The sequence below is a fragment of the Hetaerina americana genome, unplaced genomic scaffold (assembly GCF_022747635.1).
Source record: "Hetaerina americana unplaced genomic scaffold, ioHetAmer1.1.p SCAF_3, whole genome shotgun sequence".
Classification (NCBI taxonomy): Eukaryota; Metazoa; Arthropoda; class Insecta; order Odonata; family Calopterygidae; genus Hetaerina; species Hetaerina americana.
In genome coordinates, this window is record NW_027286874.1 from 73,133,991 (window position 1) to 73,151,516 (window position 17,526).

Consider the following 17,526-nt stretch of genomic DNA (forward strand, 5'->3'; position numbering starts at 1 on the left):
TCTCACTTCAGAAATTGAAGCCAATGACATTCAGGCAAAGCATCCACCACCTAAAAGATGCATTTGCAATCTGTAAAAATTAAAAATGAAGAAATATATTTATCAACAGTAACTGCATATAAAAAATATAAATATAAAGTTAATATTTAAAAAAAATTTACAATTAGCCTGGCATACCTGTACATATTTCCTTAACAAATCAGCACCTGAAAATTCCAAACAGAAACAAGCCAGAGGGAAACAAGACTAATAAAAAAGATTGAATATTATTTCAATATAAAAAGTGAATATATTTAAACTTGTTGCAAATAATAACTTAAGAGAGATTTCAGGGGCTCAGAATAATGCAGAAATTATTTGGAATGGTAAAAATAAGACAAAACACTGGGAATATAAAAACAAAGCAGGCAAATACTTCTCCAGCAAATTTTGCATACAACAATGTTTACAAAGAATGGTCAAAGACCAAAGAATAACAAACAAATGATAAAATCTTTCAAATTAAAACCATATAGCCATATACTGCACAAAAATGACAACTGATGGGTAACCAGTGAATTGTCCTTCAATACAGGTAACATGGGCGAGGTGAGTTGCATAATATGTGAGTCAGTCTCAAAATAAATTATCATCATAGGGTGGGTGATGCAATAACAACTACTCCTGTCATGTTAAGTTGGTAGTATTCACAAATATTAAATGTCACCAAACAAAAAGAATAAATATATGAGATGTCAAACAAACTACCCACAGACTTGGATAGCATTTAATGAATTTTCCATGAGTACATTGCACACAGTTGAGATTCACCATATCGTATCTTATACATTTGTTGGAGGTGAACGGGATGTTAACATCATTGAAAAAGCAAAGGTAGATCATAGAGTTACCCATTAACAATAAATGTTAGTCTATTCTTTAAAATGATGGCACATGCTGTTTTTGTTCGCAGTATGTGTCCACTATTAATAAATATTATTATTTATTATAATGTACTCCTTGCACATTCCTTACAAACACACAACTCAAATTTTACAACAATTTTTGTGATTTTGAGCTTCAAGAATCATTATAATAAATCTGGCTATTTTGAAGCTTCTTTATACTTCACATTCATCCATGTATATAGGTTTGCCCTTGCAGATGACTTGCTGAATGATATTTAAGTGTAAGCAGTTCAACCCCAGTCAATACATGAAAATTAGCAGCTTTGTCACACCATTAAATAAGCCCTGAGAGTTTTGACATGCGAAGTCATCTTCAGGTGAATACTTATGGATGAACCTTAATTCAACTGAAGATGAAAATGTTAAAATCCTGGCCATGATTTCAAAAATTAGATACAATCAACATTCTAAAATTAGATCCAATAATGTTAAGCCAAAAGGATTAATTACACTCATCAGTCAACACATCAGTATATCTTCCATTTCTTCTTAAATGCTTATTGCATTTCAAATTCATCAGATAAATAAGCCAAAAATAAAAACTTATTGCTTGAAACAATATTATACCCCAAAATCAGGTGGATCGAGCGAGTCCAACTCCAGTGCATTCCAAATAGTTGTCACTTTCCTTGAACTTCACCTGGGAAAAAAGTAATTTTATAAATCTGAATCCAGTTATACAAGCAGTAAGGCTAAATGAATTTTCAAAAAGGCATCTTTTTAAAGATCATGATTTACGTGTACTACACAAAATATACATATTTTTATGCACCAACTTGAAGTGAAAAGTTATCAAGGCAAAAATCAGCAATTAATATAAAATATTATTTGAAAGCCATTTTCATTACAACTACTGGAAGAAGCTAATATTTTTATTGAGAGATTAAATTGCTATAGACTTCTTCGAAATTTCAGCATTACAATAAGGCTAGAAAAATGACAACTTCCTGTTTACTTTATGTTTGCCTGACAAAGAAGAAAAAATATATGCATAACTAAAACAAAAAATTAATACAATGAAGTACTTAAAAACTTCTTGCTACTATTTTATCCACCACTAACAAGATTCTCATTGCTTGTATTAGCTTATTTCATACGAGTAAAAACTAATACATAGGTTCAGACTGGTTTCACATTATCATGCTCATTTCAGTTCAGTTCCTGCACTTAATATCCAACATATAATCATATCAGCATTTAATTTTCAGATGCTCGACTATTTATTCAACATGACATACATTTTAATGCTAAACAAAGTAAGAATGTCTTCTACACCAACAGCCACGCAACTAGCACTATCATAAATAAAAACCATTTCCTTACCTGTGTCAGTAGCTCAGTAACATGTATTGCAGTTTTGGTGTGCAATGTCGATTCTCCACAAAGGACTTTAGAAGAGCCAGATGCTAAGGCCATTAAAATTATTATCTGTTGGAAAGAAACAAATTCTACATTAGTACATACACTCTCCATGTATCACCATAATTACCTGAGAGTAAAGGCCAAAATAAATGTGATAGGTTAAGTCAACAGGTAAGTAATATTTCTAAAATGGTGATTTTTCCATTATAGACTAAATGAAATAAGGTTATCAAATACAGTAGAATCTCGATTCTACCTAAAACCAGGGGATTATCAATATCATTGCTCTGATCAATCAAATAAGAGCATTTAATACGAAACTTGGCATGATGTGTCTCAAAACAAATAAATTAATTTTCATATTTAAACAATTTTAAGATTGTCTAATGAATAGAAACTCCAAAATACAATGAAAACTAATCTAAAACCATTCTTGCATAAATGAGCTCTAATTTTCCAACATATAGTGCCATATCTGGACAACAATTCTTTTTCCCTGAATCTTTCACTATAACAGAGATAATTCAACCATTTCTGTAACAATTGCAAATTGTAGTAAATAAATTTTATTTTGTATGAAAGTTCACATCTCAATGAAAATGTACGTTTGGCTACTCAATTGCTCAGAACTTAGCTATTAAGTACTCCTGATAGTAAATATATTACCATGCATAATAATTTTTTAACCATGCTAAATATAATGCACAAGAGTAACTATCGATGACTTATAATTTCAAATCTGCACCTAATCTAAGAGGGAGCTGACATCAAGACCACTATTTCATGTCTAAAAATGAGTTCGATCTGTTCGTTTTACAGGCTCACCACTTAATCGTTCATTCACCTTACCCTTTCTCCAACTTATTCTCTTTGCCCTCACACGAGTGCAGCATAAAAAACTATTCCCACCATATGCTACAATCTTGATTAACATTTGTGTTCCCAGCAGGACATTAATACAAGGCAAATTAGATATCCTTCTACTGACTGTCAAAGTAAAAATCTTGCAACTTGACCATGCCAATACAATCCAAGCTCCATGCTTCAGCTATCCTTCCTACTAAAAAACCACCCAAGCATATCTTAGCATTGTATGATGAATCTTCACTCTAAAAAAATGTCAAATAAAGTAAATCTGCTAGATTAGGCATTTCCTTACAATGATATTTAATGATTTTGTAACAATTTTCTGCTCCTTTCATTACTAAACTAGAAAAGTATTAGAATTTTGTTTTATAAACAAATTGAAACCAAATTAAAAGTTTCATAAATTAATTAGACTTAAAATACACAAAAGAGTCCTATGTACATTCACTAGAAATACAGTGAAACTCTGAATTAATGTCTTATCTGTATATTATTGAAATTAGCTTTTAAAATGTATCTACTTACCTCAATTTTACATCCATAATATAAAAATTAACATTTTCATTTTCCAAGAGTGTAGAAAAGATATGAATATCAATCATTTCCAGAAATTCCCATGTGACGCTTAAAAGTTAATTCATTTTCACATTCTTCCAGCAATCTCCACAAATAAAAATATTTAATTTTGCCATACTTGTTTGTGGAGTGAGGCTTTGACTTCAACCAAAATGAAAATTACAGATTATACATGATACATACACCCTTCACTGATTTGAAATTATGGCAAATATGTAGCAAACAAGTTTTACAATTTTTTTCAAACTACTGACTAATCTCCATGAAATATTAACTATCAGCAAATACAAAGTGTTTTATAACTTGTTTTGGGGTCTGTAAAAGACTAAATATATTTTTCTAGATGCAGCACCTTTCTGAAAATTATGTCCGCTATGGAGACCTACCTGATCCTGGGCATGAGTGTCCACACACACTCCAGCGTCTAATTCCTTCAAAAGATCTTCAGCAGCTTTCTCAGCTACAACCTCTGGTAAAACCCTTGGACTGCCTATTCCAGATGTTCCAAGAATGTAACCCTCACCAGTTTCACTAAATAAACTGCATTGAAGAGAGGGCCAAAAACTTAACAAATGGGCATACAATTGCAGTAACAGAGCCTCAACAGAGCTCAAATAGAAAAATGTATTATGAGAATGAAATTGTGGTCTGATATTACTGTTACACATTTAATTTCATTGACTTATTTCAGCATGAATTTAACTGTCCATACGATCATGTTCATCACCCAAACCTGTAAGAGTCGAGGGATGATATCTGCAGATTATTTTCAATATTTGGAACACCCTACAGTGAATAACACTTCAATCAATCAATGACCAAAAACTTATGTCCCAATCGAGTTTAATGTTGTCAAAATCAATCCAAAAGCATAAGTGCTCACATAATGGTATAGCAGATGCTCCCTGGTTTCTAAACACCACCCAGAATTTCATTTGGCTTGAGTAAAATAATCAATTCCATTACTCTGTGTTAACTTGGTCTACTATATCACTGCAAGTCCACTTTCAAATAATACCCTATTATAAGAATCTGTTCTTCAAGTCATATGCAAGGCAAGCATTTGTATAGTGAAGATATAACTTTCAAAAGCAGTTGTGTCATCAATTTTCAATCACCCATCATGTTATTAAACTAAAACGTTGCATGTAGCATTTTTCAATCCATTATCAGATGAGTTACAGTTTAAGTTCAATTGTTAATGCTTATGTTTACATTGCCAGGGTCCAGCTAGTTAAGTATGTAATCTGCCTGAGTTATCAGCAAGCATATTTTATTGTGGAGTTGGTTGTGTGCACATGATTTAGAAGATGATTTGGACAAACGAGATTTAATTATCCCAGGCATGATGAATGCTGAATTCAAAGAAACTAATAAATGGACTTTTAAAGAAATAATCACAGAATATCAAATTTTGCAGCAGATACTTACAATGTACAAAGAGCCTGCTCAACCCTTGGCATAATTCGCAAAATACCTTTGGAAATGATATAATATCTAGACAAATGAGTCTGTCCTTCTGCATCAAAGCAAATTGATTGAAATATTAATTCTGAGTTAACATGAGTTGTCACCTATGTGAAAAACTTCTTTATATCAATTATGTCGATTGCATACATTTCCGAAAGCCAATCCAAATTGGACTTAGCCTATGCCAATTTGTGTATTTTTACCCTTTGATATAAATAATTAAAAGCCCTTACCCCATACCAACTTGGCATGATGTCTCTCAAAACAAATAAATTCATTTTCAGATTTATGTATAATATTAAGATTGTCTAATGAATAAAAACTCCCAAAATATAATGAAAACTAACATAAAACCATTCTTTGTATTATATTACATGGCCCTAATACATGAAATAATCTGTCCTGAGGTTCAAGTTGAAGATGATATTGGGGAATTTATTACAAATTGAAATAAAAAGAATTTGATCACATTCAAACAAACGTAGCATCACACAAAATTGACTGTATTTACAGCAATGTATAGAATATGATGATCACCAGATAAAATGTAATAAGGTAGTTTTTGTGCCCAATACCATTTGCAAATTCACAAGAAAAAATTAATAGGTAATTAACTCATTTAAGTTACTGGTAGGCCCAATTTCAGTTGCTGCAAGACTTCTTAATTAGTTTACAGTAATTCAAAAAGTGTACACTCAATGGTAGGAAAATTCCTAAGATATCAGTTCAAGTACATCTGGAGTTAAACATTTTCGCAGGAGAGATGACAATAAGGTATAAGATTTCTTAGAAATTACAACTATTATTAGTCAAATGGTTCTGTCTCCATACCCGAATCATGATAATGGCCCACTAATAGAAAAACTAGGAAAGAATTGACAAAATTTTACAGCCATCGATTTAAGCCAGGAGAGAACATACTCTAAACATCCAATTATGTCAATATGACAGACCCCAAACAAAACATAGGAAAATTTCACATCAGAACACAATCCAGAGGACGATTTCGGAGCATAAGAGGATGCCTAGATAGCTTAATTGGCTTAAGCACTCAGTTACATTGAAAGAGTAGTAGTAGTTTTAAGGGGAGGCGACCGACAGCTAAGGTCATTTGCGCCATAGGGGATGGACAGGAAAGGATGAAGGGTGGAGAGAAACCCGGCGTCGGCATTAGCCTGCTCTTTACGAAAGGCGCCAAGGGGTCCGCAGTTTAACGTCCCATCCGACGGACGGCGTACTCACTCAAAGTGCCCTCCACAAAGCACCTCAAGTAGGGATCGAGATACCTCTGAAAAATATTCAACACCGCCGGGATTTGAACCCGCGCCCTCAGGGTGGGAAGCCAGTACGTTAGCCCCCGCACCATCTCGATCCGATCCGGGTTCGAATCCCAGTCAAGGAGACATATTTACACTGACTTTGTTGCATTGACCTCCACACATACTTATTTCTAGGGGTAATGCCACGCATTTAAACGTCCCTTTATCTTTCCCATTTCCCCAGATACCCACCCATTCACGTTATTGGAGAGAATTTTTCTAAGTGGGAAGGCACTTCCTCAATAGAACAATAAAATGGTAAAGACAATAAAAATTATTAAGATTGATAATGTTTCCCTGACCACAGTGGACAGAAAGAAGGCACTCTGTGGTTCTCTATTATGAAAACAGAATCATAAAATGCCAAGCAGGTGAAAATTTAAAATGGCAGTAAAATATTAACTATGTACCACTTTTTTCTCTCACTCTCTCTCTCTCCGTTCATTACAAAGCATAAATTTTGAAATATTTCAACTGATGATGCACAAAATATTCATTATTGTTGCAGGAAATGATGAATGAGTTAAATTATGCAAAAAGTAATACTGAATTAAATGACACGAATGACAGCAAATTTCAAGTTCAGGGTAGTTACTGCTTTGGGGCATTTACACATTTAATCTCAATAAATTTTGTTATGTAATAGTTAATAATAATTGAATAAGAGAGCCAGAGAGCTTTGATATGGAAGAGAGTTGAATGGAGGCAGAGGCGCTGAATGGAAGCGAGAACAATGACCAGCTGTGTGGGCTCTGTGCATGGGCCAAAACCAAACATGACTATCATGTCATTGAACATATTGCCATGCTCAGTTCATATGAATATGCTGACTCAATTTCACAACCCACAAGTTTTCACAACAAAAAAAACTTACTTAATGCCAGATCCAGTAGCAACTGCCTTGTGGGCAGGTTCTTTCAAAGAAGTCACATCTATTGGTACAGATGAACCTTGAAATTTTTTATGAATTATTTTTCCTGCTACCCCTGCCATCACCTGGGCAACCTGCAGAATGAAATTAGCAAAATTGCTTTACAGAAATATTGCAATTTTTCACCAGTCTAAAGAGAACCACACAGAACAAGATGACATAACTCAAATGGAAAGGCCTGATTTACAACATCTTTACCTATACTATTGGATGAAACTTCATCATTTTGTTAATGGTATGCATTGAGTCAAATACAAACAACATTCTAGAATTAGATGATTTAAAACTTGCATTCATTAATAAAGATTAATAAAGATAATAGGTGTAATATGATCATACCCACAGACACTGCCATTTTGCATAAGTGTATCTGTACACACAAAAACTATGAATATCACAGCATGTACACACCATATTTAAATGCACACATATTAGTCCACAGTTGTCAATGTTTAAGTCCGCAAAGCCTGGCAGTACCATAGGGTAATCCAGGGTGAAGCAACTCAAATGTTAATTTCTGACAACGTAAAACTTGTGCATCTTATAGCAGAAGAGCACGTAGAACAGTTGTCAGTTAACAGGAAGAACCATTTCTCAACATCATCAGGTACAAGGCTGAAACATTCAGCTTAAGTTTGCATACAAAATACAAGGGAAGGGGAGGGGAGGCAATCAAGTGGTTAAACAATTTTTCAACAACTGATGGCCTTCAAAACATTAACTAATACAAGTGCAATGCAAAAATGCTGGGCAAAGTTGTGAGAAAGGCAATGTGAGGGGTGCTTAAGGGGGAAAGAGCATGACAATTTAATAAAGTGGAATGAGTTTGGGAGCTTCCTTAGCCCCATTGTCATGGCATAGGCCTGAAAATGTTGATAGGGCAATAAATGAGTGACGATTTGAAGGGGGATTGTCCATCTCAAAGTCTACCTGAGAGTAGTGAAAAAGGGTTATTGTTCCAGAGATTGACATTTGAATCAAAAGATTTTGTTTCAAGCTTGCTAATGATTAACCCAACTGACTAAAAAAGGTACGAATAAGACCACTTCCCCAACATGATTGGAAAGAATCAAAATAAAGAATAGAAAAATACAAAACAAATAATACTACCACATTACCTTGATAGGCAGAGCACCAGCAACGAAAGCCGCTCCCCAGATACGGCTAACAGGACCTCTGGTCAGCATTTGCACAGGCTGAAGTGACTCACCTCGAGCCAATGGATTCACCTGCACTATCACTTCCCCTCCACCACGTGGAAAGTAGCCCCTAGGTAAGGTTGTTTCATTGCTTTTAATTGAAGAATTTTACTCATTTCCGCTTTCATACCTACAGAAATAAAATAATAAACAGCGGCCCTATATGATAATTAATTCATCACATACATCATCAGTCACATGAATATGGCACACATTTCAGCAATGTATGCCATATTTCAATGCACAGATACATAGTTGTCGATGTCTAAGTCCGCAAAGCCTGGCAGTACCATAGGGTAATCCAGGGTGAAGCGACTTAAATGTTAATTTCTGACAACGTAAAACTTGTGCATCTTATAGAAGAAGAGCACGTAGAACAGTTGTCATTTAACTGGAAGCATCATTTGACAGAATCATCAAGGAACAAAGCTATAACATCAATTTCAAGTCTTCACACAAAATATATATGAGAGTCATGCAACATAGCTCACCTGCCTTTTCTATGACCTTTCAATAGAGCATTTAGCAAACAGAAAAACCATTGAATTTGTCTACTCAAACCTATTACACTTTCTTGAGTCTAAAGAAATAACAAAACCATGGGAAATAGGATATAATGCTAGTTATGTGCTTCAAATATGTTGTCCCAAGTAAAACGTTTTGTAGCCTTAGCATATTTTTTTGGTCAACATTCAAGCTATTATAAAGATTAATAAACCAGAGGCAATATTTTCTGATTACACTACTTGGAATTAAGTCTAGAGAAAATCCAACCAATAAACTTATTACAATTGAAATAAGTGCATGAAATTTAAAGAAAACTGCCCGAATTAATATCCCCTATGGAATCATAGAACTTTATTTCTGATTTTTCAGTACGATGCATATTTGAAAAGTAAGGGCTGTTTTCTTATTATTAAATATTGTCAATTAGAACCAATTAGTATGCATTCAGTGCCATCTCTTGCTGGTTTCCAAAGCCACGGACAATTAATGTTTTGATTCAGTATTTGTTTGCCTATCAATGAATTCCGACAACTAAGTCCGCAAAAAGCATTGCTCCCACCAGTTGAACATTGTGTGCTGTGATTAGATTTGGTGTGTGAAAGGATCATCAGCTGCCCAAGTTCTTCTGGAGTTGCTCTTGATCCTACAGTAATGAGAGAAGGAAAAGTTACGACAATGGTGTCAAGACTTAAGAAATGACTGTAAAATTGTGTATGATGAAGAGTGGAGTGGCAGGTCCAGTATCCAGGCCAGTGAAAACGTTCAGCAAATTCCAATCTGATCAACGATTGGCTGATAAATTCTCTCTTGTTGGACAAACCACAAATTAAACTAAATTGCATGGTGGATTAGGATATAGGATTTTTGGGATAAATCCAAATAAAGGAAGGAAGGATAGATTTAAAGCATTTTCACTGGCAATGGGATGTTGAAGACTAATTTGAAGTGATGTGAAAGGCATAATTTTAGGCACGAGAGGAAGGGATAGGAGGAGGAAGATGTTATGCAGAATTGCAGCAGGGTCTATTGTGACGTTGAGTGTCGCATCACATTTTGTTAAGAAGGGCAAAAAACTGTATCCACGTTTGGTCTGTATCAATCCAAAACCTACAATGAATGGTAGACTACCTAATCATAACACATTCTTTCTTGAGGTGCAATCTCATGAAAATGCTGGCAAAATTATCTTCCCATTAAGACCAAAAGATAGCAGTCACTTAGATTGCTAACTTTGAATATTATTTAAAGTCACCATTGTCCACACGCGAAAAATTTCTGCACTATTGACAATTTTGGAAGATGTTCTAACATTAATTCTGACATCATACCATTCTTTTTCCACCAGCTACACATTTCCCAGATCGAAACTGGTTTAACACAGACTGTTAATCTGAAATCACCAATTGTTAATTAATTCACCAAATCTTATACTTTGGAATTGCATTCTTAGTTATTTTCCTAAAATATTTTACTTCAAAAGTTTAATGATTACAATTTTAATTCCAATTTTATACTAAATTAGAAGCCCACCATATGCATATATCTAAGCAAAATTATTATATAATTGAGCAAACTTTTTCATTAGAATTGTACGAGTTTATGAGCTTTGAATACGTGGACAATAGTACTATTTGCTTGAATCAACTCATGAATATTGCTAGCAATGCTCTCTCATGATGCTCATATTCAAAATAGTAAGACAATGTTAATAGAACTACAGGTATGTATTGTCAACTCACCTCATTTTGACCTGGACATCAATTTTTCCACCAAAACGGGCCAAGAGTGGCTGGAAAACCTAAATAAAAAGAGAATGCCAACTTATGAAGAACATCAGGCTATGCACAGCTCAATTACATAAAATGCATTATGTATCATGCTTGCAAACTAGGGAACCAGATTTACAATTATATTTTACTTTACATTCATTTTCTCTGCCAAGCGTTTAACTGCCATTGTGCCATTGGCACTAGCTATCCATTTTTAACTTTTCTCCCAGTAACCTCACTCGAAAAAAAGAAACAGCGAAACTAAATTAAATAGAAAGAGTCATCCAACTTGGAAAGTTTCCTACGCCAAAAATTTTGTGGAACTTAGCATTTTATGTAAAATTAATATCTTCCTAAAGATAATATTTGACTATTTTCCATGCACCCCAGTTCAACAACAATTTACTTTTGGATTTATCTTTCCCAATACATTTAAGGGTAGTCATCAATTTGGAATCCAATGCAGTGGAAGACTCCAGAAGTATTTTAATTAACTTTGCTACATCATGACGAGAAGGCCAATTTGAATACAAATAGCAACAGAAGTTTAAATGTATTTTCATAGACTTTAATGTGGCAGCAATTAGCAAGTTACTCATTCATTTAATTCTGTTTCCATCAGCTTTTCAGTCACTTATTATTCTCGTTTAGTTCTAATTGTTCTTTCTCATCATGGGTCATAATGTCTGTCCTCACAGTTGATTCACAGACTAAAAAAGACTATGAACTGCAGTACTAAAATACCGTGCGTTTAACAATGAATAGCAGCATGGCCAAAATTCAGATTTGACCCAGCTGCAATTATGTGATGTACCGAGGGTTGGGAAAACCCTAATTTAAAGATTAAAACAATAATTGCCCAATTAAACTGAACAAAGCAATTTGTTAATGTGGTCATAAATTGCTCCATTACATAAGTATTACACACATTCCTTCCCAGAATTAGTATCTTAGAGACTTATTTGTCTTCTTTAAATGGCAAATAATTATGACGCATGCTAAATTCCAAAGAAACTGCAGGAGATGCCGCAACAGTAACTTTTAACGGAGTCATCCGCTAATGTGCATTTCAATGCAACAATTTCAGAGTGTAAAAATCATTCACCTAGACTGGGATTCGAACCCAGATCCCTCAATATCCGGTCGAGTGCTTTAGCCACTTAAGCTACCGAGGCGTCCTCTTAAACTCTGAAATTTTGGGGCTTTTAAAGGAACAAGATGTTGTGACGAAATACCGTACATACAATGTCACAGGCATTCGTAGTCGTGCGCGTGGCGCCACAGTCCACGAGGTTAAAGCCAACTTTAAACACTTATGGTGTTTTCACTTTGACAAATTCCGGACATTAGTGGATGACTCCGTTAAAAGTTACTGTTGCGGCATCTCCCGCAGTTTCATTGGAATTTGTCAAAGTGAAAACACCATAAGTGTTTAAAGTTGGCTTTAACCTCGTGGACTGTGGCGCCACGTGCACGACTACGAATGCCTGTGACATTGTATGTACAGTATTTGTCACAACATCTTGTTCCTTTAAAAGCCCCAAAATTTCAGAGTTTAAGAGGACGCCTCGGTAGCTTAAGTGGCTAAAGCACTCGACCGGATATTGAGGGATCTGGGTTCGAATCCCAGTCAAGGCGAATGATTTTTACACTCTGAAATTGTTGCATTGATGACGCATGCTCTTTGGCACAATATTCCTCCCATTAGATTATCATATTTTGGCAACCCATACATGGTTACACAAACTGTAAAAGTTTTCAGGGAATTTCTAATGATTTTAATGGTAGGCTCACTTTGAAATATTTATAAGAGTTCATTCCATAAACCTCGGTAAACTGTAGAGTACAGTACTTTAGGGGTTAGGTGGTAGAAGAGACTTCTTAGTCTCAATCTCGCCCCAAAATAAAGACTACTATCTCTCTACTTCAAATAAATTTTTCGCTGTGGGATAATGATGACACACTCAATATTATACAGAGATAGAAATCATTAATAAATACTATCATTCGGTCTTAAGGGAAAGACAATTTGGCCAGCATTCCTATGGCATTGCACCTCAAAAAAGAATAATATTATTAGGCAGTATACCACTCATTGTAGGTATTGGATAACACAGACTGAACAAAGATAAAATTCTTTGCCTTTCTTAACAAAATTTCACAATGACAGTCAAAACCACAACAGACCCTTAATAGTGTCCATATTTTTTAAACATTTTCCTTAACACTATATACTCAGTAGTTTCCAAAATTATAGTCCTTTAAAAATCAAAATTGGTAAGTACAAACTTAAGGTTCAAACCATAAGTCTTATCTCACAACTGAGGTATATCATGATTGTGTACCAAGAATCATTTTATTGGCATAACTGAAGTCTCTAATTGTACTCCACAGCCACTTAAGAATTCAGCATTGATTGTCTGACAATGTCACGGGCTGAACGTCCATTCAATCCATTAATTTACCCACAAAGAAGAAATTCAAGATTAATATAGCCTTAGACTATAAAGTCGCGTACAACTTTTTAGGGAAGAAATTATTCCCAACAGTTGCCAAAGAAATAAATCAAGAATTTTTGGCTGGTGCAATTGAAAAGCTGCTCATTGTTGGCTCTAATGAGGACCATCAGTACCCCCAAATAATGTAAAAAAGAAAACAGTATACACGGTCTTCCAATGTGCAGACCCTAATAGCATTACCTTTTCAAGAAATGATTTCTCTTTTACTTACACAAATTACTTTCGCTTCAACCATATTATTTCCCAAACTTTTTTCACCCAGTATATTTTAACTGCGTTTTAATTGGTCGGTGAGCCAAGTCATACTGATGACTAGCAAATGATGCGAACCCTGAAGGCACCGGTCGGTCGACGTTAACGGGCGTGAACAGAGCTGCTATCTAGTCCCTAGCCTCAATAGAGGATATGATAATGCCAAGACATCCCCAAAGCTTGGAAATAAGCCTCAAGACTTAAATGGCATTTATACTTTAGTTTGCATTAGATAACTGCTTTATTTATTATCAATTTTCGTAACTGCTCAAATTCTGACCATCACGATTAACGCCTGACAACACTATCATTACATTAAATCACCACGAGACTAAGCCAATAGGTATATTAAGTTAAGTTTACCATAGCCCGATACTGCAGCACCAAGCAAATCATAGTAATGGTTCAGGAGTAAATGAAAATACAATTACCGTTTGCATGTAATCAATGGGTGGCGCTAGATCAGCATTAGTGCCTCCTCTTAGTGATAAAGTTACGGGCCTATCTGCGAAGAGTGCTACAGGAACAGCAACTTGCATGAGTAACGCAGTGCTCCTGCGAAATAAAAAAAGGAAAGTTAACATTTCAAGTGTATTAAAAAATTTCATAAATTAAGGAGTATGGGAAAACGCTGGTATACATCGGAAATAATCATTCCCAAAAATAACGGTTTGTGATAAATTCAACTTAACATACTGCACTTACCCTGCGGTTTTGGGATCGGCTTTATAGTGGCCACCTCTAATTTGGCCGGGTTCAAATATTATCTCCGTTGACCCTACATCGCCCGATAAAAGCGACCCACCACACATGTCTCGTACTAGCTCTAGTCCTTGAAGTACAAAAAGTGCATAGTAGACATGAATAAGAGCTCGTTAACCATGTCTCACACCGTGCACTAGCACGTGGTCGAGAGCAACACGAACCTGTGATGTGCTGAGGACGAAGACCAGGAGAACTGCGTCCAGCTCGAATATTAAATACTCTGATAGGAATGCCTTTAATAGCACTCAGACACACCGAAATTCGAAGAATCTGTCCCCCCTATACGATAAATACACCAATAAGTTTCTCAGAATAAAATAATCATGAAGGCATTCAGAACTTGGCTTACCCCTTCCAATACCCCGCCATCGATATGAACTCGTTCTGCGTTATCGGCCATTATATAGTTGAAATTCCTTCGAATCCTGGATATACCTCTCTCTAAAAATTGTTTCAACCCCGTAGAAATCTTGACATTGACTAACACACCTACACCGAACACAACTCTACGATATAACCCCTCTAAGCATACCCTTAACCGCCAGCAACGGCGCCAGCATCTACAAACTGTAAGGACGCATGGAAGCAAATCAAATGACAATCGAAATGTGGGAAAAACAAATTAGGTTAGAAATTCGTCAATTATAAACAAATTCAAAATTAATACCCTGGTCGGCATAGCAACATTAAAAGATATATTCTGTGATTGTTAATCAAATTCGTTAAAACATTCAATTTCGGTTGTGTTTTGGCAATTTCGGTTTATCTGGTGGATTTTGCATACGCAATACGCGGTAAAACGTCAGCTTGTATTTTATTTTCTTAAGTTCAAGCATTGCATTGTTAAAATGTCTAATGACCCAGGAAAAGACCTAATACCTGTTAAAGATGTAGGTATTGATAAGTATGGTGGATTATCATGTCGTTCTAAGGAAAGAGGCAAGTTTTCACTAAGTCATGAAGGTTGAATAGAAAACTGCTATGAAGATTTTAGTAACTCATTTTGAAAATACTTCACAGATTTCAATACTGCATCAATTACTGAAGGAAGTTATGCGTCAAAACTTGACAGAACTGAACTTGAGAATAGATATTTAACATTTCTTGAGGAGAATATAAATTTAAAGAAGCACTGTCATAATCAGGAGGAAAAAATCAAAAGGTTGGTATGCTAATGTACCAATGTTTCATTGAGTTCTTGAGTTACTTGCTTCCAATGCAATTTCTGAGAAAACATTTCCAATAATAAATCGATATTTGGAGTTTTGAATGCTATTCATGGGACACACTCGAGAGTTGTCTAATATTGAATCTATCAATACTTTTCTTTATATATATACTCATATATACAGAAACAGATATAAGGAAAAGGGATAGGAACACATATAAAGGACGAACACAATACATTTTTATGCTTGGTGGTCTCACCTTGGAAAAAATAAAGAAAAATGCCATCCTCTAGGTGAATTTGCGATGGAGTCCGTTGAAGATGGGAGGGTGCCCCCACTAATACTATTGCTGAAAGTCTCTCAGCCTTCCTTTCAAAATCTTCAACCCCTAGCACTGTATTTCTTGTTAATATTTTCCAATACCTCGCCACTCACAATTTCTTCTGCCTATCCCAGTCCCTAAACATGCCTCTCTCCATTATTCCTCATTCCATTAGTATTTCAGCAATTGCCTCACTCCCACCCACAGTCTCTCAGATCAGACAGAACCCTCAATCAGGCTTCTCTAGGGTTTTCCGAAGCTTACCAGCACCCATCACTGAATGCTGTCCATTAAGCCAACTTTCCCCCTCCCTTTTTGTTCTTCTCCTCCCCTCCTTCCAACTGCCCAACCAAATGCTTCCCTCTCACGCCCCTCCATCCCCTCTTCCCCCTTCCTTCATCCACTCTCATACCTTCCTTCACCCAAATTCCAAGAAACTGCGGGAGATGCCACAACAGTAACTTTTAGCGGAGTCATACGCTCAGTGTACATAACAATGCAACAATTTCAGGGTGTAAAAATCATTTGCCTTGACCAGGATTTGAACCTGGGTTCCTAGATGTCCACCCGAGTGCTTAGGCCAGTTAAGCTATCGAGGCATCCTTTAAAACTCTGAAATTTTTTGTTCACCCACTCTCTTACCTCCTCAGTCCTTTCCTTCCATCCACATTCCTCCCTTTCCATACACTGAAAAACAGTTGACCCATATTTGTGTAATCTGATGGGAGGGAATTAAAAATTTACATTCATGAATGACAATGTCAATTTCTGTTATTCTGAATGTGAACAAATTCTTCCGATTAAAGAATTTAAACATAGTTCTTTTCATTTATGAGTCTGTGAAAGACTGCTATGACATTGGTTTTTAAACTTTTTTTCTGCCAAAGAAATGGTTTTGGTCATATATCACCCATAGCACAAAAAAAACTAGGTGCACATTGTGCACACATATGTGAGTGGTCATGTTAACTAAAAGTAGCCATGCAAGCAGGAGTTCAAGAAAGAATTTCCATTGTTAACACTTAAGAATAATTGATCCTCATCACCACTAACCCTGACAGCAAATACAGGCCAATTTAGAGAGATTTTGTGTTCAGTTAAATAATATATCTATTGCAAATGTCTGCTCAGTAGGTATTTTAATGTGTGCTAGTATCCAAAACACAAGAATGTCACATATATAAATCAATTGCCCTGACCAGGATTCTACTCCTGATCCTCAAATCTCTTATGGGTTTGAAACCTGGTCAGTTTGAATGATTTTATCACTGTGAATTCTCACATTCCAATGGATGTCAAGTGGTCGAAGCCTCTGTTAAAGTAGCTGTCACATCTTTCCTGACAGTTCTTTGCCTTTGGGCTATGACTAAAATATTTTTCTACATTTTGTCATTTAGATTGGCTGCAAAGCTACTGCGAGTGGTAGCAGAGCGCAATTTCCAAAGTAAGGGTATATCGAACCCCAAATATTCAGATCTGGAGGTGGAAGATCTTATGAGCCGTGTGAATGAGCTTGAAAGGTCTAACCAACTTTTAAAGGAAAAATTGATGG

At 35.5% G+C, this 17,526-nt stretch overlaps 1 protein-coding gene across 1 annotated transcript; it reads right to left on the bottom strand.

Moving 5' to 3' along the window:
• Positions 1–310: 310 nt before the first annotated feature.
• On the bottom strand, positions 311–15,045 carry Rtca (RNA 3'-terminal phosphate cyclase). The gene is made up of 10 exons (XM_071587534.1): positions 14,833–15,045; positions 14,645–14,762; positions 14,424–14,550; positions 14,150–14,273; positions 10,918–10,976; positions 8,591–8,741; positions 7,416–7,546; positions 4,139–4,292; positions 2,271–2,375; positions 311–1,587 (listed from the first exon to the last, which is right to left on the bottom strand). Exons 1-10 carry the CDS (start codon positions 14,881–14,883, stop codon positions 1,522–1,524), a joined length of 1,086 nt encoding a protein of 361 aa, XP_071443635.1. The 5' UTR covers positions 14,884–15,045; the 3' UTR covers positions 311–1,521.
• Between the last annotated feature and the right edge of the window lie 2,481 nt (positions 15,046–17,526).

Bases quoted from the DNA above. Each gene is read 5' to 3' on its own strand.
- Rtca (XM_071587534.1), bottom strand. From the start codon at position 14,883: ATGGCCGATAACGCAGAACGAGTTCATATCGATGGCGGGGTATTGGAA. The intron at 8,742-10,917 runs GTGAGTTGACAA...AACCTTACCTAG, and splicing joins GATGTCCAGGTCAAAATGAG to GGGCTACTTTCCACGTGGTG. The intron at 2,376-4,138 runs GTAGGTCTCCAT...TCTTTCCAACAG, and splicing joins ACACTCATGCCCAGGATCAG to ATAATAATTTTAATGGCCTT.